At 45.2% G+C, this 21,996-nt stretch overlaps 1 protein-coding gene across 1 annotated transcript in view; it reads left to right on the top strand.

The window, feature by feature from the left end:
- The window catches only part of SLC38A10 (solute carrier family 38 member 10), an 84,802-nt gene that overhangs the window by 18,854 nt on the left and 43,952 nt on the right, over positions 1–21,996 (top strand). Inside the window, exons 4-10 of the mRNA XM_035104120.2 lie at positions 3,081–3,174; positions 4,677–4,820; positions 7,013–7,137; positions 14,184–14,286; positions 16,573–16,755; positions 19,279–19,390; positions 21,488–21,594. Coding sequence (XP_034960011.2) covers positions 3,081–3,174; positions 4,677–4,820; positions 7,013–7,137; positions 14,184–14,286; positions 16,573–16,755; positions 19,279–19,390; positions 21,488–21,594 — 868 coding nt within the window. The remainder of the gene's footprint in view (positions 1–3,080; positions 3,175–4,676; positions 4,821–7,012; positions 7,138–14,183; positions 14,287–16,572; positions 16,756–19,278; positions 19,391–21,487; positions 21,595–21,996) is intronic.

Genomic DNA, 21,996 nt, shown 5'->3' with positions numbered 1-21,996 from the left:
AGGGGTGAAGAATCCTCTTCCGCTCCAGATGTTGCTGAACTTCCAGTTCCCATCATCCCTGAAAATTGGCCAAGCTGGCTGAGGCTGGTGGGAATCGGGAGCCCAACAGCTGGAGGGCCACAAATGCCCCACCACTGCACCTGGGATGGGCATTTGTAAGCACAGATTTCTCTTCTCAAACATCTTCCCAGCGTTCTGGACTCTCTAGCAATAGGTACTTATTGCTTAAGATCTGAATGACTGCCATAATTATTTAGGCAGAAAGGGGGGCGGGTGTTGTGCACATTTTAAGCTTCGGACAAAGCATTGCAATGCTCCTGTTAGGTAAAAGTAATTTAAACCCATCTGAATACGCAGTTGGCCATTTCAACAACAACAGGGTACAGTGGTACCTCGCAAGACGAATGCCCTGCAAGACGAATTTTTCGCAAGACGAATGCATCTTGCGATACTATGGGTGACTCACAAGACGAATTCGTTTTGCGAAAAATTTTTCTTGCGAATCGCGGTTTCCCATAGGAATGCATTGAAATTTAATTAATGCGTTCCTACGGGCAAAAAGCTCACTGGAAGGACAGATCGTGAAGCTGAGGCTCCAATACTTTGGCCACCTCATGAGAAGAGAAGAATCCTTGGAAAAGACCTTGATGTTGGGAAAGACGGAGGGCACTAGGAGAAGGGGACGACAGAGGACGAGATGGTTGGACAGTGTTCTCGAAGCTACGAACATGAGTTTGACCAAACTGCGGGAGGCAGTGCAAGACAGGAGTGCCTGGCGTGCTATGGTCCATGGGGTCACGAAGAGTCGGACACGACTAAACGACTAAACAACAACAACAACATGGGCAAAAAAAAAAGAAATTTCAATGCATTCCTATGGGAAACCGCGATTCGCAAGAAATTTTTTCCGCAAAACGAATTGACTCGTGGAACGAATTAAATTTGTCTTGCGAGGCACCACTGTACGTATAAAGCTGTTTCCTCGCATTATTGTGGGCGAGACCCTATAGAATTAGAAGTATCCGTTATAATTTTGCTTCCAACTCCCGCAGATTTTATTAGTTAAGGTGGCTGGAGTAAATGGCTTGGTGTTGCAGTCCCAGCATTTTCAAGCTGGAGGTGAAGGGGTCCATTTGCTTTGTTAGGAGGGTGGGGCTGCCCACCCCATTACGAACCACATATGATGACATGGCTTTCCACACAGGGGAGAGCTGCTCAACGCTCCGGCTTTGGTCTGTGTAGAGACTTGTGCATAATTCAGTAGGCATGGCTTTTTATCCTGTCTGTGATTGCATCCCCCTCGGTAGAGCCAGGATGTCACTAGATCATATTAGCAAATTAGCTAACAATGATAATGGCGCGATGCTGCTGTCATTGTTCAGAGGTCTTTGCTTCATATAACCAAAACTTTTCTCCTATAAGGATGTTGCTCACTACATCTTTAGCCTTGGTTTGCCCCAGAGTTTAAACTGTGGAAGAGAAACCTGGGGCAGCCTTCTGACTTGTCCTGCAACCGTGGACGTGTGTCCCTAAGACAGTAAAAAGAGGGGCTCTGCAGATAGATCAGGATGTAATTTGAGTGCTAGTGGCATCACCGAGTTGCTTTTTATGATGGAGGTTCTTCAAAGTGGGAATCCATTAGCGTGCTGGACAGTCATGTGATCCTGGCTGTCTTCCTTATTCCCAGCTGCTAAACTGCTTTGAGAGGTGACTAAAAATATTCTCAGCGCTTCGTTGCCGTTACTTTTCTGTGTGAGCAATCGCTATAATTGCTGTGGGGATGTTATACGATCGGAAATGGGAGGGGAAGTGGTCCGTGCCGCTGAGAAAGGGAACAGGGCACGGGTTCCCAGGATGATCACTTAATTAAAATGTCCAACCTCCCCAGGAAGGGGGTGAAGCCCAGCCCACTCTGTGGAGAGTGGGGCTTCTGGCTTGGTTCCTCCCACCCCCGACTGTGTGTGATGATACACTCACTCACACCCTCCGAAAGTGTGTAAGTGAATAATAGCTCCTTTTAAAGCACACTCCCCAAGTAGAGTTTCCATTCCTGGCTCTGGAAAGCCAGTTAAATTAACATGCATGCACTTGGAGGCTTTAACCTCTTCGAGTTGTATCGCTGCTAGGGTGTCTCCTTTATTAGTGTCTCATAAAGCCGAAGCCCCGCACCTCCACTATGGCCCTTCCCGTAGCCTGACATTATTTCATAAAACAGTTGCGTGACATGAAAGCAGTTGCGCAAAAGAAAAGCGTGCATGCTTTTCAAAATGTCGATCTGCAATTTCTCCATTCTCTTCTGGTGGAGCAAAGTTTGCCATTGCGCACAAAGTGTGAAATGGGACTGTTCGGGCTTTACCCGCGCTACTAATCAAAATGTGCCACGTGAGACTGGATTTAGGAAGCGGTTAATTTGGGGCTTATGAAAAGTTAGGGAAGCAGCTTCGGCAATGTGCTTTAGAAGACCATGTGGCCTACATGTAAGATCCTCTGCGACTATAGGTGGTCTTTGTTGGGTTCTTTAGAGCAATACTCACTATTAGGATCATGCTATTTGTGCAGGTGGGTCTGTTTTTACTACCAGTACATAGACTGCTAGCAGTATTGTTGATGTATCCTGAAACATGGCACCATTATGGCTCACTAATAAATTTGGCCCGGCGGGAGTCCCATCGTGTTGCTTTTTTTCACTTTACAGGCCTAGTTCCCCCCTAGGCTGCCTTTCTTAGACTGTGCCCCTGGCAATAGCAGATGTGGACGTCTTCGTTTGGATTAGAAGTTGGTGTCAACCATATTTCTGTCGTTTTGTGTTTGTTCACTGCCTACGTTAAGGAGCATGAAGCTCAGGCACCTGATATACAGAATCAATGCTTCTCCTGAAGCTGTCCTTTTAGTGAGGTGGTGGGAAATTCACAGCAAAGGTGTCTAGGGCATCAGTAGTGGATGATGTTACTGTTCACAGTGTTTGAGTGCTGATCGCATCTCGAATGCAGCCGTTAGCACATACCTGGCATGTAATAAGGGCTGCATTCCAAGGGAACACTCTGCTTTGGAGTGACCTGCCCATTTTTGTGCTTTTGCAGTATGATTGGACTGATGCTTGGAACCTGCATCGCTTTCTACGTTGTTATTGGAGACTTGGGATCCAACTTCTTTGCCCGGTTGTTTGGGCTCCAGGTAAGCTTGCTTCGTATTGACCTTATCACAAGTAATTCAGAACATTTCCCCTTTCCTGCTGTTCTGCGTACGTTTTTGCTTTTGAATGCGTCCTGCCTGAACAGTATTGTTGTGATGCAGCCAAGTATCTCTCCAGCCTGCCGTTTTCAAAGTTAGTAGCAAGCAAGCGCTGAAGCCACAGAGCACTTTGTCCCACAACAGTCTGATCCAAGGCAAACTTAACTCCCACATATAAGTCCAAGGGTCAGCCCCAAATGGATATTCTGCAAGTGTTTGGTTTCCTGCGCGTTTCCTTTAGTTTAGTAGTAAGGCTATCTCTTTCTGTTTATATAGTAGCTACACTTAGGTTCAGATCCAAAAGCATTTATTGTATTAGCCCATGGAGCCCAGTAGAATGCGCTTAAGTGTGTGCACCCACCCATCCCCGTTGTTGTAGTGTTTTGATTTTCTCGTTTAGGAAGTGTTTTGACTTGGTGGTGATGTGAAGCAAGACTAGGCAGAGCTGGACCTGTAACACTGATGCGGTCGACAAAAAACGGGGAGATAGCAATGCTAAAGGACCATAGGGGACGTCTGTGGCAGACCTGGGGGTGGATCCAGAATTTTTGAGAACCGAACAATACTTCGGGGCTATAGTGTAAGCCTTAGGAGGTACCCGGCTTGTTTGTTAATCTCAAAGCTCCAAAAAGGAATACACAACCGGATTGTGAATTCCCTGGCAAACCGGGTCAAGAAAGTGCAAGCACTGATAGCATATCTGCTGTTTGCCTTTTCGCCAGAGGAACAGTTGAATTCCCCTTGGGGAAACAGGGACCAGAGAACAATCTATAGGGGCAGGGGGAGGCCAGAAAAGCTAAATGGACATTCAGTAGTGTTTTGGCACGGTTTTTATCTGCTCCGGCCTGATGTAGTTAAGCTCTGATTAAGGAGCCGAGAAGTTTAAAAGATGCGTCATAAGCAAAGCCAAATTAGGTATTAAATATTTCTAGGCATTTCCAAACCTCCCGCTACAATAAATACCAAAAAAGCTGCCGGTTAATTTTCTGGGTCAGAATTTCCAAGACTTCCATCTCTTCCTTCATTCCCCCCCCCTTCCCCTTTCTGCAGCAAGGTTAGTTTTCATTTTATTTGCTGGAAGTACATAAAAGATATTCAAATAGGTTGCGTTCGGATTACCATTTAGAACAGCCAACAAGCTTTCGCTTTTAAAACGGGGCTCGGTAAGAGCTTCGTAGAGCAACAGTGGCACCAAGTGACTATGTAAGTTAATCACAGAACGCCCTGTGGGAAGCCGCTTTGCCTAGCAAGCCGGCCTTTCCTTTCCTTTCGGAGTGAATCTTAATCTTGGTGTATTGTGGGTGGGGAAGGCTTGCTGTGTCTTATATTGTGTGTGCATATGTTGTGTTTATGTATGCATGGTTTATATATAATTTGCTGGGCATCTGCCCCCCCCCCCCGAGATCCTTTGGATGTTTTCATTGCAACTCTTCTTCCTCTTCCAGGTGAGCGGCTGGTTCCGGGTTGTCCTGCTCTTCATCATCTCCCTCTGCATCGTGCTCCCGCTGAGTCTCCAGAGGAACATGATGGCTTCCATACAGTCCTTCAGTGCCATGGCTCTGATCTTTTACACGGTGTTTATGTTTGTGGTCAGTATTAATGACTGGGAGGCTTTTGTTTTCCTCCGTGGCTGGCGGTTAATTCATCTTAGGGAAACCGCAATACAAATTTTTAAGTTCCATGGTGTCCCAAGCTTTCCTCGTGGGTGGGCTCTCGGAGGACATTCAAATGGATGCCAGGTCTGCCTGTTGGCAGGAGCTCATAGGCTCGGGGTTTCGATTTGAAAGGCTTTCTGTATTTAGTGTTACTGGCACTGCTGGGTAGAGGGCGACCACTACCAGTAACAGAGAGGCTGCTTGCTGTCCTATGTGGCCACAGACTTGGGAATGTGTCTTCTATATACTACTTAATGCTACACATTTTTCCAGGGAGATTATGCCATGTCCCCAGCTTCTAGCAATTCAGCACATTTTATATACCACAGTGCACTATGGGCTCTTAGGCCACACAGATTGCAGAAGAATCCCTTGATTAATTTCCTCGCTTTCTCTCACAGAGTGTATATTATCAGGGTTCGCTTGTTGAGGGTTTGGCAGGCCCTCATGCCCTAAGCCAGTTGTCAAATTCCCCTGAAGCAGGCATTCTGCCTTGGCCTCTATCCCCACTTCACATCTAATGGCGGTCCTAGGTTTTTCTTGCTCCCCCCTCCCCAATCTTTCCAGCCACCGTGCTTCTGTTTGGGAGATAAAAACGTGTCTTCTTAGGCCACATTCTAGAAATAGCATATAAAGTTGCATGAACTCTTCTTTAAGATGCTGAATGAAAGCAAGGAGGTAGGGAGCTTGTGGCCCTCTAGATGTTGCTGGACTCAAGCTTCCATCATTCGCAACCATTGGCCAAAGCGGCTGGGGTCCCAACTCCATCCGCAAGGCCACTGGTCCCCCATCCCTGGGATACTTGGTGCCATGTAACAAAGCTGGTGATGTTGATGTAAAGATGCAAAAATATTCAGGAACTCTTGCCATAAACATAATGCATACACCATGGGTAGGCAAACTAAGGCCCGGGGGCCAGATGCGGCCCAATCACCTTCTCAATCCAGCCCGCGGACGGTCCGGGAATCAGCATGTTTTTACATGAGTAGAATGTGTCCTTTTATTTAAAATGCATCTCTGAGTTATTTGTAGGGCCTGCCTGGTGTTTTTACATGAGTAGAATGTGTGCTTTTATTTAAAATGCATCTCTGGGTTATTTGTGGGGCATAGGAATTCGTTCATTCCCCCCCCCCAAACATATAGTCTCCCCCCCACACAAGGTCTGAGGGACAGTGGACCGGCCCCCTGCTGAAAAAGTTTGCTGACCCCTACACCAATGCTACTTCACATGGTGCTTTACAAAGTTTTGTAAGTGTGCATGCAATGAGTGTGTATTTATCTTTATATACACACATATATCTTTCACACACACACGGAGAGAGAGGTCCCTGCCTTCATGGAGCTTACCTTCTGAAACGGAGAAGAAAGACAACCAAAGCAGCGAAAGGAGAGGCCAGGGTAACAAGGGGGTGAATGTGACAAATACAGATTGTACATACTTAAATTCGGAACCGGAAATGAGGACTAAAGCGCTTAAACAAAAGTCCTCATAGAAAACAATTCTGAAGGAAGGAAGAGAGATGGCTCAGGAAGGAGTTCCACACACAGAGAGGGACAGCTAAGGAGAATAGATGAGTCGTGTTAGAGAGCAGGAGATGTTGGGGAGGCTGAGGATGATCGAGTTGGAGGAGCTGAAGATTACAAGAAGGGTAGGGCGGGAAAGGGGATCCAAAAGATACCATGGGACAAAGCCCCGGAGCGCTTTAAAGGTGAGGCCAGGAGTTTGTCCTGAATGTGGGTAAGGGATGGGATGCCAGTGAAAAGCTTGAGTAGCGTGCAAAGCATCCGTTTGACGGCAGAATCGGTGGAGAGTAAGCCTCAGTTCTCTTGCCACCCTTTCTGTGTGTGTGGCACACTTAATGTGTGGATCCTTATGAGAACTGTAGTTTAGTCACTCACCTTGTGCGGGCGGGGGGGGGGGAGGGCAAGGCCTACGAAGACGTGACACAGCACAAGGCCTCCCCCAGGGAGGAGGCTCACACTCGCAACCAAACGGGATGCCTGCCCCCTTAATCGTTTACACGGCACTCGTCTGGTTGTTGCAATCTGGCTTGCTAGACGATGGTTTGGGTTTGGCGTCTCCGTTGTCTAGATTGTAACCTCTCTTTTCTTTTCCTTGGCTGCAGATCGTGCTCTCGGCTTTCAAGCACGGCCTCTTTGGCGGGCAGTGGCTGCAGCGGGTCAGTTACGCACGCTGGGAGGGCATTTTTCGCTGCATTCCTATCTTTGGCATGTCTTTCGCCTGTCAGTCGTAAGTACCAGCAACTTCAGCTGCTTAGAGATTGCAGGGTGGAGCAAGTTTTGTTTAAGGGCAAAGGGTCAGGGTGGCCTGTACGGGATAGATACCATCTGGTCCCCTCGTCTTCATTTTAATCAAAATATTTTACAGCCCACTGAGGTACAGCATCTGACTGGGTTGTGACCCTTTTGTTACCTAGCTGGGAGAAGGGGTTATATTTCACTCTGGAGTCATTGTGCTTAAGAAGCTTCTTGTTCGTGGGAGGCAAATACACCCCCAGTGTAATTTTCCGTTGGCTGTCACGTCTCTTTACTAAGGATGGTACTGACCCCCATTCTAGATAGGTAACGATAACTTAAGCGGACACAATTACACCGCAGTAGGGCCACCAAAGCCCGCCTAAAATGATTCAAGTGAGTGTCCTCATTAGGCATCACAACAATTTCAGCTAAGAGTATTTAAGTAAACGGAAACAGATCCTGGGTCAAGTTGACATTGCTGATTATAGGGTTCCTGTTGCTCTCTTGGGCTATCTATGGGCAAAGCTCTGCGCATTCTGTTTGTGCAATACACAAAACAACGGCTAATCCAGAGTTTGGCTTGAGGCTCTTGCCTTTCATTAAAACAACAGCAGCAACATGTTTTAAACCTCTCGCTTTGAGAGAAGAGGGTGGAGCCTTTGAGTCACTGACATCTGAAGGCTCAGAAACCTCAATAGTCCAAATGGGATCTCTGTTACGTAATGCAACCCCCTCCTGTGGCCATCCCTGGGTCCCATATTCAGTTTCTTCCTGACGGCAAACTCCTTCTCTCCTCTCATCCCTCCCTCCCTCCCTCCTTCCCTCTTTCCACCCCTCTCTTCTTTCTGCTTGCGTATCTCAAAGCCCCAAATCTGTCAATAAAAGTTAATCATGGAAGCAAATGCTGCGCATTGGCACAATCTATCCTGGATGGAAAACTTGTGGGTTTTTTTTTTTTTGCTGTAGCACATGCATCTCCTTAGTTTGTGGGGGTTTGTTGTTGTTGTGACAGATGGAAGCTTTCATCCACAGATGAGTCCCATTTACATTCTGATAGCGTCGTCTGATTTGTGGCTTCTCTGAAAAGTGACCCAGCTGAAAACATAGGTGTGTGTTCAGCTGGGGACCTGGGATGGGCAGTTAGCATTAGTTTGGCATGGCTGGGCTCTTCACCTTTCCCCCCTGCTTATTATGTCTCTCAGCTAGAACATGCCTCACTCAGTTTTAAGTGTCTCTGCTATAATTGGTGACAGAAGGGTTGATTCATTCTTTTGTAGCTGTACCTAGTTACCACAGCAGGCTTTTCTAAAATCCAAAATTGTCCTCGTTTTTTCTTGTGGCGACCATTCAGTAACCAACCTTCATTTGTTGGGAGTTGGAAACACAGGAAAATTATACGTTCTGGACTAGTATATTCACATATCTATCTAAATATAGATTGCTACACCACCAGTGTGGCAAGCCAAACCGAAAGCTTAAACCTATAATTTTCCCCAAGGGCAAGAATAACACACACTTCTTGGCCCGTATGATGTCACATGCGGATGAATCCCAGAGTAGACAGGCTTGCAGTCACTGACCTCTCAATTCACACTCCCCCCCCCTCCTTTTTCTTCTTCTAAGTGACAAGCATAAGACCTGAGTTCTTTCCCTCTAGAGGCGAAAAAGTAACATGCATCGGAATGCCAGTTGCTATGGCTTGTGCAAGCCTACTTTCCTTGTGGTGTTGGCTCTTTCTGGCATTGAGGCTTGTCATTGCCAAATTCAAAGAGAAACGTCTTTGCCCCCCGCGAGCGTGCCATATGGTCTAACAGATTGTGCATGGGGCAGGGAGCCAGGAAGCATAGAAATGTAATATTAGCTCTGCTACAGCCTTCCTGTCTTGACCTTAGGCTAGTCTCCCCATCACAACAGCTTGTTTGTAATGTGAACAATGGTGGTGTAACCTTTGAGGCAGGGATTTCACACAGAAGTATGGTGGATCCTTGAGTGAACGTCCCAACCTAGGTGGCCGGCACTATTTTGGGGGGTGAGTCTAACACCACTGTCATTCCTGGTGCAATGGAAGACAGCACCATAAGGAAAGGTGATCAGCCTTATTTCTACTCTCACTTTTATGAGTGTTCACCCATAAATCCGTTCTCCTGTTTCCTCATTAATTGGTAAGCCAAAAGAAAAAAAGAACTGCACAAAAACATGCATTTAAATATGGTGGTACCTCGGAAGTCGAACGGAATCGGTTCTGGAAGTCCGTTCGACTTCCAAAACATTCTGAAACCAAGGTGCAGCTTCTGATTGGCTGCTGGAAGCTCCTGCGGCCAATCGGAAGCCGCACGGGACGTTTGGGTTCCAAAGAACGTTTGCAAGCCGGAACACTCACTTCCGGGTTTGCGGCGTTTGGGAGCCAAAACGTTCGACTCGCAAGGCGTTCAGGACCCAAGGTTTGACTGTATGTATTTAAATACGTGGTTTAAAGTGGTGCTCTTTAAAAATTACGCATTTCGATACATTGGTTCAGCCAAGAACTATGTCAGAACATTCAGGAAACGTGAAATCTGGGGGTGTTAGTCAGTTCACACTGGAATTTGCAAATGTCAGATTCCTCAAGCATTCCTATGTAGCATAATGGGTGCTGTGTATTTTTAAACCTTTGCTTTTGAAAGACTCTGAACACCCATCTTGAAGTCGACCACACTGTGCTTCCTTTTCCCTTCTCCAGTATGCAGTGCACGTCCCCATTTCCAGCCGAGTAGACTGGTGGATGGCCATCCATCCTCTGTAAGATGAAATGAGACTCAGATACCTAACTGTGATCAAATACTCCAGCTGCTTGGCCCCTGGGGCCTCTTTATTTTGCAGGATTGGGCCCTTTTCTCTGAGCTGTGTTGCTTGCCGCCCATAACGAATCTAAAAATAATGCTGCAAATGCACCCTTTCTGTTTTCTACACGCAAGGGATTTTTTTTTTCCTTTCCCTTTTTGGTATGGCAGAGATGAAAATCTGTTAACAAAAGAAATAGCACTCTCTTCATCAAGAAGGAGCTGCTGTTTCTCTGTATCAGGTTCCGAAGCTTCTTGTTTGTGCTCTTTCTCTCCTTGTGTTCATCTTGGGAATAGAGAGATAAATGTAAAGGGCATTTGGTCTAAATATCTTCCTTCCGTCTACCCCGAGGAGTGGCGTTTATGTGATTGCAAGTGATGTGAAGAAACCTAAGCCAGTAGCATACAAAGTGTTTGTCAGACAAAGGCTTCTGCGCCTTGAATGCCTCGATCCTGGCCTGGCCCTCAGGGTGGGCTTTTTAGCTCAGAAATAAACTTTGCACACATTTAGGGTGTACTGCTTGTCGTGTGTGCTGGAATCCCGAGAGTCAGGGTGGTTTGGTGTGTGACTTGCCTTACTGGTTTAGAGGACTTTTTACAGCTGTATCTGGAAAGCCAAAATGTCTTGGATGATTGTTCATGAAGCAGAGGCAGTAAATGAGTTTGGATCCTTCTGACTCCAAAATTACTCCCTTAAAATATATAAGATTTTCAGCTCTACCGTGTTTCTCATATTTTAAGGCATCCCCAAAAAATAAGCCATGACAGGATTTCAAAGGGTTGGTGAAAAATAAGACATACCCCGAAAATAAGCACTATCGCAAAGCCCCGACCGAGCGAGAGGCGAAGCCGCGGGACCCAGCAGGAGCTCCCTGCCTGCTTCCCCGAGCCGTAGCGCATTGGGGGACAGAGCCGAAGATCGGCGGGCGCTCCTTGCTGGGCTTGACAAGCCAGGGAAACAGCGCCCGCCGATCTTCGGACCTGTGCTGTGTGACAGGCGGGGGTGGGGGGGAAGCGGAGATCGTTCTCCGCTCTCCCCCCACCCCCGCCTGTCACCGAAGATCGGCGGGCACTGTTTGCTGGGCTTGACAAGCCCGGCACACAGCGCCCGCCGATCTTCGGCCCTGTGCTGTGTGACAGGCGGGGGTGGGGGGGAAGCGGAGATCGTTCTCCGCTCTCCCCCCACCCCCGCCTGTCACCGAAGATCGGCAGGCGCTCCTTGCTGGGCTTGACAAGCCCGGGAAACAGCGCCCGCCGATCTTCGGACCTGTGCTGTGTGACAGGCGGGGGGGGAAGCGGAGATCGTTCTCTGCTTTCCCCCCACCCCCGCCTGTCACCGAAGATCGGCGGGCGCTCCTTGCTGGGCTTGACAAGCCCGGCAAACAGTGCCCGCCGATCTTCGGCCCTGTGCTGTGTGACGGGCGGGGTGGGGGGGAAAGCGGAGATCGTTCTCCGCTCTCCCTCCACCCCTGCCTGTCACCGAAGATCGGCGGGCGCTGTTTGCTGGGCTTGACAAGCCCAGCAAACAGCGCCCGCGTGCACTTTATTAAAAAATAAGACATCCCTTGAAAATAAGCCATGTTGTGTTTTTTTGAGGAAAAAATTAATATAAGACATGTCTTATAATATGAGAAACACGGTAGATGAGACCAAAAGTCCTTCTAGTCCAGCCTAAACGGCCTCGGTCCTTTATACCTGAAGGAGCATCTCCACCCCCATTGTTTAGCCCGGACACTGAGATCCAGGGCCGAGGGCCCTCTGGCAGTTCCCTCACTGCAAGAAGCAAAGCTACAGGGAATCAGGCAGAGGGGCCTTTTCGGTAGTGGCGCCCGCCCTGTGGAACGCCCTCCCATCAGAGGTCAAGGAGATAAACAACCTGACATTTAGAAAACACCTAAAGGCAGCCCTGTTTAGGGAAGTTTTTAATCTGTGGTATTTTAATGTATTTTGCTCTTTGTTGGAAGCCGCCCAGAGTGGTGGGGGAAACACAGCCAGATTGGCGGGGTATAAATAATAATAATAATAATAATAATAATAATAATAATAATTTTGTCGACCAGACAGTAGCCTCTGGAGAGTTCATAAGCAGGGAGAGGTGGTGCTGTTTGTTCTGCAGTACTGAGTGATCGTAAGGCAGGCACCCCCAAACTTCAGCCCTCCAGATGTTTTGGACTACAATTCCCATCATCCCTGACCACTGGTCCTGTTAGCTAGGTATCATGGGAGTTGTAGGTCAAAACATCTGGAGGGCCGCAGTTTGGGGATGCCTGTCGTAAGGTATGCTGCGTCTGGATACAGATGTTCCACTTTTGCCCATTGCTACATTGCTTGTACTTCATAGAATGCTTCCCTACTTCCTGTTGAGCCTCGGATCCAAACTAGATGTGAAAAGGGAGATCCATGAACAAGACCTCTTGGGTGTTTTTGTTTCTTTGTTTTTAATTAATAACATTCATGGAAGACAGGTATTTGAATAGGGGTCATGTTGCTGGTGATGAGTGGTTATAAACCAGGCACCCCCAAACTCGGCCCTCCAGATGTTTTGGGACTACAATTCCCATCATTCCTGACCACTGGTCCTGTTAGCTAGGGATGATGGGAGTTGTAGTACCAAAACATCTGGTGGGCTGAGTTTGGGGGTGCCTGTTATAAATCTTTCAGTCTCTGCTGTTTTTTGTGGCAATGAGCAAAGAGCCTTGGGAGGCACATTTTTGTTCTGTTTTTAATAAAAAAAATTATTGGTTTTTACATTTTTATCTTATTACAACATGTCCAATCATCAAAATTCCCCCAATTCTCCCCCCCCCCAACTTCCCTCAACTTCCTCTTCTGGTCCCATCCCCCCCCCCATATTAACTCCCCCTGTTTGCTTTCAAATATCTTCATATGGTATCTCTATATTAATTGTTATTGTCTCTTATCCTTCTCATCTTTATAGTTTTTATACTTATTTTTTTGTTAATTGTAAGGGTTTACTCAAACCCTGCTAGTGGGTTCAAATCTTTACATTGTTTCTGTTGTATTTACAGAAACAAAGCAAAGAGGCACCGTTTTAATTGGAAATTACTTGGAATTAATTGGAAAGTTTGGAACTCCCACCCCCCACCCCTTCAGTGCCATGGTCCTGAATTGAATCAGCAAGGGCCTGTGGTTGCTATTAACTTCACATGTTCTTTGGATCTCAGTTTGTTGGGAATGGCAAGGCAGAAGACGCTGCTTACAAGTGACTTCTTGTTGGAGATCACAAGAACTTCCCTAAGATTGGATTTTCACACGCAACTAACACACCTAATCTTTGGCGTTCCCCCCCTACCTTTGCTGTGTTATTCCCCACTCAGTATACAAACATATGTGCAGAGTTGGTCGTATTGACAAGCAACATAACAGTGGTGATAATAAAGGTACCTAGATAGATAGTATGACACTGCCGTTTTCTGAACTGTTCAGTCCTCTGAGTGATGGGGAGCTAAAAAAATAAACAAATCAGCTGCTAAGCAGAGCTAAGGATTTCCACACCACCACCCTACTTTCCTGTGTGGTAGTTTTTATAAGTGCTTCTATCCTAAATGACCTTCCTATCTACTTACCCTCTCAAGGTGTCCCTTGAGTGTTCAAGAGCATGCGGTCAAGTCAGGCCCATACATTCTCTGGCTGCTGTAATAAGCCGTACACCTGATGTTAGGAAAAAGCTTTTCCATGTGCATAAGCACCCAAGCCCCATGTAATTGGCCCTTCCGCTTTTCTGTGAGTTGCGCTCAAGCGTCAGTGCTGAAATACGACAGGCGCAGTGTTTAGTCTTGGTTGTTTAACTTTTCTCTTTGACAATATGATGCTCTAGCTCTCTTCCCGCTCGTTATTCTGTAAACACCGCATTGCTTTAATTATCAGCTCTGGGTCCTCCAAGAACAATAATCTGCAGTGTGCTGTCTGGGGCTCTGCCACTGGTGTCTGAGGCAAACAAGCGGTCATTCACGTTGCGACATTTTTATTTTTAAAATATGTGAAATATTTACATTGCACATGTGGCAATGGGAGGGAGGGAGCAGGAATATTTGGGCACCACTGAAACTTGTGAGTGTTCAGAAACCTCTTGGCGTAAACTGCAGTCGAGAGGCAAGTGCCTAAATTCCATGCGAGGAAGGTGTCAGCAATCACACTGTACCGGCAAGGGAGGATTTCCTGACACGTTTTAACATTTTCCTCCCTGCTTTTTCTGCAGCCAGGTCTTGCCAACCTACGATAGTCTGGATGAGCCGTCGGTTAAAATCATGAGTTCCATCTTTGCCTCGTCACTAAACGTGGTCACTACCTTTTATATTACGGTAAGAAACCTTTAAAAGCAACAACAACTCCTCTTTGCTCCATCTCCTTCCCAAAGTGAAAAAAATATGTTTTGTAGAAGCGTAGAAACAACTGTGGAGACATTTTCTGCCGTGTGCAATAGACATTCTCCGGGGACATTTCCAGAGCAGCAGAGACATCATTGGGAGTATGTGGGGGGGGGAACCCTTACTCTTATTGAACAGTTAGAAAGATAAAGTTTTAACATGATCCATACCTACCAGAGATGCCTCTACAGGTACTAGAAATACTGGGACTGGCAACAGTAGAACTTGTTTCATCAGAATCTTGAGATCAGGATGAGCATTACAAATCTTCCTTATTTGCCCTTTGCTGCTCTCAGAGTTAGGGCTGGTACATGCCTGTGAAGGGACAGGAGGAGGAAGAAGTGGTGATGTGTTCATCACAAGTTAGTCATGGATGGAGAGACGGCATGACACCTTGATCTGACATCAACAGAGTTGAGAGAGAATTGGCTCTGTGTACAACTTGGGGGGAAACTCAGAGGAAAAAGTTATCAAATCTCTGGCGCTTTTCTTGGGAAAAGAATGGAAGAAGTGTAAATGGAAGAGATGGGGTTTTTTTTAGATAAGGATAGAAAACCACGGCAAACACAACAGGAAATGGGAACGGGAGTTGCAGAACTGGGTGCGAATTAATGGATACATAACAGGGAAAGAGCTATGGAATAATATCTCGAATCATAGCAGAGAGGCTCTTGTATGGACGAAGGCAGAGATATTTATTATTGTTTAATATGGAGGAATGGCTGTTGAAGTTATTGGAGGCAAAGTTGATACGTTTGGCTAGAGAAAAACAACTGCCGACATTTATTAATAATAATAGTTAGAGAACCCCTTTTGGACTTTTTGTGTGAAAAGAAAATGAATTGATTTCAGACATTTGAGTCTCAAGATTGAGAAAATATTGCTTAACAGAAAGTAGAACAGTTGGATATCATCCTAGAGTGAATGTTTCGAATAATTTATTTTATGTAACTGACAGATGGAAAATTGGAAGTTAGTTAGTTCATTCCTTCCTTCTTTTCTTCTATTCTTTCCATCTTTTTTATCTCCTTTCTTCTCTTTCCCCCCCTTTTGTTTTCCTTTGTTGTCCGCTGCTCTGGGCTGTTATGGGGTCCAAGGATTACACACACATGAAAGTGGTGGATATATGGAAGGACCCTGAGTGAGACAGGGAAGGGAGAGACTGGGAGAAGAAAGCAAAGCTCCCAGGTGAGAGAGCATGGAGGGTCCACCACTTTCTGTGTGAGACAAGGGTTAAAAGCTAACTTTGACAGCAGACTCTGCACTTTCTTTTCTCTTTCTTTTTCTCTTTTTGTTTTCATTTAGATTAGCGTTGCTCCTTTGCTGAGCTGTAGTCGCTCCTCTCCTCTCAGTACCATCAAACTATTAATACCATTGGTTGGGCTTGGAACATGGGAATGCAATGACTTGTAACATCATCATCATCATCATCATCAATCATCATTATTCAGATTTTTATCCTGCCCTTCCTTTGTAGAGTAGCCTGAAATACTTCAAAATAAGCTTGTTGGCTACTAGGAAAACATGATGTACGCCATGTCACATAAAATATATCACATAAAAGTCAATTAAATGTAGAGAACATCATGACAAGGGAGAGTTGCTGTTTTGGGGTTGGTTACTTCTACTCCCTTGGTTACTATCTTGACTTCCATAGCGGTATTTGGAACAGTCCAAGGTCATTATCTCTACTCATGATGATAAAAATGTGGTCATGGCTTGAAAGTGAGTGTTCGCATTTGAGATGTCAGGGAAAATGTGAAGTTATTGCAATATTGTCACTTTTTGGAAGGCATCCTTACATGTTGTCATAGTCAGGTGCTTGGAATGACTTAATGTCACCCCACTGCTTTGTATCATAGTAGAGGATTTGTTTTACTCTGTCATAAATCAATTCCGCATCTGCTCTTTTAATACCGCATGCAATTCTGGTCACCCAGCCTTGGGAAAGATACATTGGAATTTGGAAATGTATAGAGAAACCCAGCAAAAGTGATGTGAGATCTCAGGGTGGTTTTTTGTTTTGTTTTGTTTTGTTAATGAGCCAGAGCATAAAGGATTTGGACTAATCAGTTGGGAGTGTGGGATAAAGATGTGATTAATTGAAGATAGTCTTCCACTGTCTTGAGGACAGGCCCAAGGGACGCCCAGTTTTCTATTCTTTCTGTTGATCAAACGTATGTAACCACTGAAAGTAATTCCCCTTTCCTCCTTGGACAGGTGGGGTTCTTCGGCTACGTGAGCTACACCGGAGATATTGAGGGGAATGTGCTCATGAACTTCCCATCGAATGTAGTGACCGAGATGATCCGTGTGGGGTTCATGATGTCTGTAGCTTTTGGGTTCCCTATGATGATTCTGCCCTGCCGGCAGGCATTGAATACCCTTCTCTTTGAACAGCAGGTAAAGTCCTTGTGGTTCAGTATAGTTCCTTGTTCTTGACTTAACTGTGATGTTTTTAGGCTTCCCCCACCTTAAACCAGGAGCGTCCTCACATCTTTGCCCTTCTCTGTTGTCTCCCCTCCCCACTTTGATCTTCCACATGAAAAGAATGAGCAAAATTACTCCCTTCCAGGCTTAGAGTTGGTGGTCACACTTAGCTGCGTTTTGGTCTGACGTCTCCTCATTTCTTCATCACCAGGAACGACGAAGCAAGATTTGCTATGTTTGACTAAAAAGGAGAAAGTGGTTATGTTTCTATGGGAAAATAGCATTAAGTTCTGGTCGTTTTCAGGGTGGTCAGGGAGAAATGGTGATACTTGCCGCAAGCCTTCCTGAGCATAACTATAGTGCCTGTAGAAACAGCCGCAGGCTATTATTATCCATTTATTTCAGATGATTGGGTGCCCTAAAGTAGTATATGACCTAAAACACACTGAACTCTATTGCAGAGAAACAACATGGTATCAGACCAGCTATCACAATGTGACCAAATCCTAGGGTAGGGATGGGGAACTTGTGGTTCTTCAGATGTTGTCAGACTCCGACTCTCCTCATCCGTGGCTGGAACTGATGGGAGTTGGAGTCCAGCAATATCTGTAGGACCACAGGTCCCCCCCTCTAGTATAGGGAAAGGAAGTGGCAATTACTTCCTTTTCTGTGCCTTACACCACTTTGTTTCCCACCCTGCTATATGGAAAGCTGTTCTGACTCTTATGCTACTCTAATGCAGTGTAGTCCCCTCCTTAGGTTCCTTGTGTTCTTCTGTGTAACAACTGTACATGTAACAACTGTACATGAACAAATACACATGATGTAACTAGCAAAGTAGAATTATTTCTGCAGGTGGATCTTGGCCGCAGGAACTATTTTATGACTTCTGGTTCAAATATCTGCATATTGGTTTGAAGTATAAATGTCACTTCCTGCGATCCTCTGTTTTGGAGAAGAACTCACTTCCAGGCCATGAAAAAAACCTTTTACACACATTTAAAGTTGGTTATGAGAGCTATGATAGGCATATAAAGACAAAATCAAAATCCAACCTACAGCATTTGAACAGGAGACACTGAGTTTTTTGGGAGCAATAAGAGGGTTGGTTTCTAACATCTATAGGTAGCTTTTGGAGTCTGACAAGGAGTCAAATGACTTGTTGCATACATTAGGGGATAAAGTTTAGATAGACGGATGGAAATAAATGATGGGAATGCTCCATGGTTAAAGTCACTATATAAAACAACATCTGCCACTGCCAGAGAGCTGTCATTATATAAATGGTATTTGACAGTGATGAAATTATCCCTGATAAACCCTAATCTTTCTCCTATATGTTGGAGAGTGTTGGGTGTGAATGGTACATACATCCACAGGTGGTGGGATTGCCCCAGATACACGTGTTTTGGAAGCTGGTATGCTGAGAGATAAGTCAGATTGCTGGTCTTGGAATATCTTCATCTCCAACTTTGGTTCTGTTAAATATGTTTTTTGGATAGAAATTTAGATCATGATCATAAAATGCTGTTAATTCTTTTATTCTCAGCTGCACAAGCAGTGTGTAGCTCAGAACTGGAAGACGCTGCAGAACGTAAATATTGAGCGACAGTTTCAAAATGTTTGGCAAGGTGTCTTTAGAGAAATTAGCCCAAGAACTAAGGGTAACCAAGGGACAAAAGATAAAAGACTCATTTGAGAAAATAAGGGAAATGTTTATTGACTTTGCAAGTGTAAAGGATAATGCCTGCTCCCTGCCCTTGATATACTCTAGACCAGGCATCCCCAAACTGCGGCCCTCCAGATGTTTTGGCCTACAACTCCCATGATCCCTAGCTAACAGGACCAGTGGTCGGGGAAGATGGGAATTGTAGTCCAAAACATCTGGAGGACCGAAGTTTGGGGGTGCCTGCTCTAGACTATGGGCCTTTTGAATTATCTCTTCATCTCAAAACTCTGAAAGGGAAGATCCTGTAAAGAAAATATAAAGGAGAAAGAAAGCATTAAGATTATAAGTAGGTATAGTTAATTGAGCTGTCTCAAGTCTTCTATGTTCATAACTCATTCTCTGCATCTGTTCTGCTTGTTTCATTCTTAATCTGTATCTTCAAAAAAGTTCAGTAACTATTTAAAAACACACACAACAAAATCAAAAGATGAGAAAATCTGCAATTTAGTACAGTAATCCAAATTATGCTGACCAGCAGTGGCGATCTCATAGCCTTCATGATATTGCAGGCTGTGGTCATTAAGCCATACTGGTATGGTTAATTTAGAAATTTACAGGTATAAGGCTTAGGCTTCAGTGGGTAATGCCCACATCATATAAAATCATTGACTGGGAATATTGGGAGGAGACTGTAATTTAAATGGTTCCAGGTGTGTAGACATCAGAGACAGGTTCCCAGAAACAGAGAGGCAAATCCCTTTTTGTCTAAATAAAAAAATATATTAAAAGAACTGATTGATTCATTAGCCTTTTCTTTTTTTAAATAGCAAAAAGATGGGACATTTGCTGCAGGTGGTTATATGCCACCTCTCAGATTTAAAGCCCTGACACTAGCAGTTGTGTTTGGAACCATGATTGGAGGAATCATGATCCCGAATGGTAAGTGAAATCTGGTTCTTAATTAGTTGCATTTCCACTCTCCCCATCTCTAGTCTTTAGGGTTTGTAGCAGGTTTGCATGCCTTTAGGCTACATTACACATATAAAAGCCTCCCGTGAAGCCTCTCTATGAAGATTTAAACGCGCATAAAATGTATATTCAGTTATTCTGAAATGCACATCGTTTAGTTTAATTATAGCTACTGAAATCTACCGTATTTCAAATAGGAAAGTTTCATAGTGCTTGGAGAAGATGCTTAGATGCTAGGGACATTCTACAATAGCTGATTTTTTAAAAAAATATTTTGTGTTGTATCTTTGTAAACCGCTTAAAGATTGTTTTAGTTAAGTGGCATATACATTGTTCAAATAAAAAACAATATTGGCACAGTCATAGGAAATGCCTCTCTGCAGGTATTTACTGCCTTTGCTTGATGCTTCAGTAGAGACTAGTCAGGAAGTAATTTCTGGTCATAACACAGTACAGGGAATGAGCGAGTCTTTATGCATAGTTCAAGCCATTTAAATGCTGCAACTCCCCCCCTCCCCCCAGTGCAATTTAGCACAGTTAGATGATAATATTGTAAACATTTGTAACTGCCTTAGATCATGCATTACAGTATGTGGGTGTCGATAAGCAGCCTGCTACTAGCTACCACCTCTTGAGCCGATGATTGTGGGTGTTGCATAGCGGCATATGGTATTATAAGTTTAAATATGTGTCTGTGTGCTGTTTCTTTATACCTCTGCATTCAGAGATGTGTATCTGTGCACAGAACTGGAGTGATTATACTTCTGAATGTTTGCTTATTATCGGCGCACCATTTTTTTCCTGTTTGGCTGTGCCCTCCATGTTTGTTTGCACCCATTTATTTTGCGTTGTTATTCCCAAGGATTTTTATAGTTCTGGGACATCTTGCTTTGAAATGGCCATCGTTCTAAATAGGACTAAGCCTAGCTTAATATTCTGTTCTCTAAGCTGCTTGCAGCCATCTTGGTATACATAGTACCGACGAGGACATCAAATATCAATATCTGGTCATATATATTTGTAGGGAAGGCAGAAGGAGCACTGAGCTACAGAGGGGTTTATCAGATTTCATGTAAGCAACTTAGCCAGGTAGAAAATTGGATCAAGATCTGCATAAGGTCTGGGAGCCAGTGCAGTGTAATGGTTAGCGTATTGGACTAGGACATGGGATATCAAAGCTCATATCCCTCTTTGGCTATGAACCTCACCCAGGTAGTGATTTTCTCTTGCCCTAGCCTGCCTCACTGGGTAGGATTAAAAAACAAACAAACCTGAGTTGTAGAAAGGGAGGGGTAGAAGGAATGGGGCAGGCTTCCTCAACCTCAGCCCTCCAGATGTTTTGAGACTACAGTTCCCATCATCCCTGACCACTGGTCCTGCTAGCTAGGGATCATGGGAGTTGTAGGCCAGAAACATCTGGAGGGCCAAGGTTGAGGAAGCCTGGCATAGGGAAAAGGGATTTCCTGGCTTTTTAGTTGCAATGGGTAACCACAGCCAGTTGTCTCAAGGTTTTGTCTCGATTCAAAGCTCCAGCATGAAGGATGAAGTTCTACACCTCATGATAACCTTAAGAAATCCAGTCTCAGAGAGTGTATATTCAAAATTCACTTATCATGAATTAGTTTCCCCTTAAGTGTCGTTTGTCATCCGACCATACAAACCATCAGGATGCTTAGAAGTGTGCTTCCCACGCCCTTCAACACGTACTTAAGGGTGAAGCAAGTATTCTAATCCACTTTAGTGAGTGTGAGTATGCCACTACGGGTGTCACTTCGTCACGCTAAGGAATGCAGAGCGTAATGGCGTGATCTTGTGCTGTCACTATCAAGTGCATTACAATCCCCGTGTTACCCATAGCCATATGGGGGGGGGTTGGGGAAGGCACATACTTCACCGTCCTGCTCATGAGTGCTCAAGGAGTGTCTGATTCGTGCTAAGTGACCTTAAGCTTTTGCCTCTGGACTCCCTTTGAACCACTGACATTAAAGGAACAGTTAACTGGAACGCAATCTCTTGTCTTGGCTAGAGCTGTTGCTCACAATTTGTTTGTTTGTTCTTCTTTGCCAGTGGAGACCATCTTGGGCCTAACAGGTGCAACGATGGGAAGCCTCATCTGTTTTATCTGCCCAGCTCTCATTTACAAGAAGATCCACAAGAATGCCCTTTGCTCTCAGGTCAGTGCTGATGCTAATTGACTCCTACCCCGTTCCCAGCTTGCAACAGAGCCTGGGAACTTGGTTAATTTCCCTGCAGCCAAGGAACCCAATCAGACCTCCTGTTCCACATGGGTGGGAGACATTGCAATCTGACTTTGAACACATAGTTAGCAGTATGTGTGTGTGTTTGTGTGCATGCATGCAAGCACATATTTTAGCCTGGGTAACCTTGGAATGCCCTCCCCCCCCCCCCGCTTTTATCACTTGCAGCCTGAGAAGCACATTAATAGCTGCCTGAAGTCTCTGGGCCAGTGTGCTCCATGCCTTAGCATTTCCAGCATGGAAATTGCATGCAGTATTAAAAGACCTTAAGAGCCCCACTTTTTCAACCTGGCACCCCTCCTTAGCATTGTGTGCCCT

This window comes from Zootoca vivipara, chromosome 2 (genome assembly GCF_963506605.1).
Source record: "Zootoca vivipara chromosome 2, rZooViv1.1, whole genome shotgun sequence".
Classification (NCBI taxonomy): Eukaryota; Metazoa; Chordata; class Lepidosauria; order Squamata; family Lacertidae; genus Zootoca; species Zootoca vivipara.
Note: the sequence above shows the minus strand (reverse complement) of the source record. Positions and strands in the feature narration are given on the sequence as shown.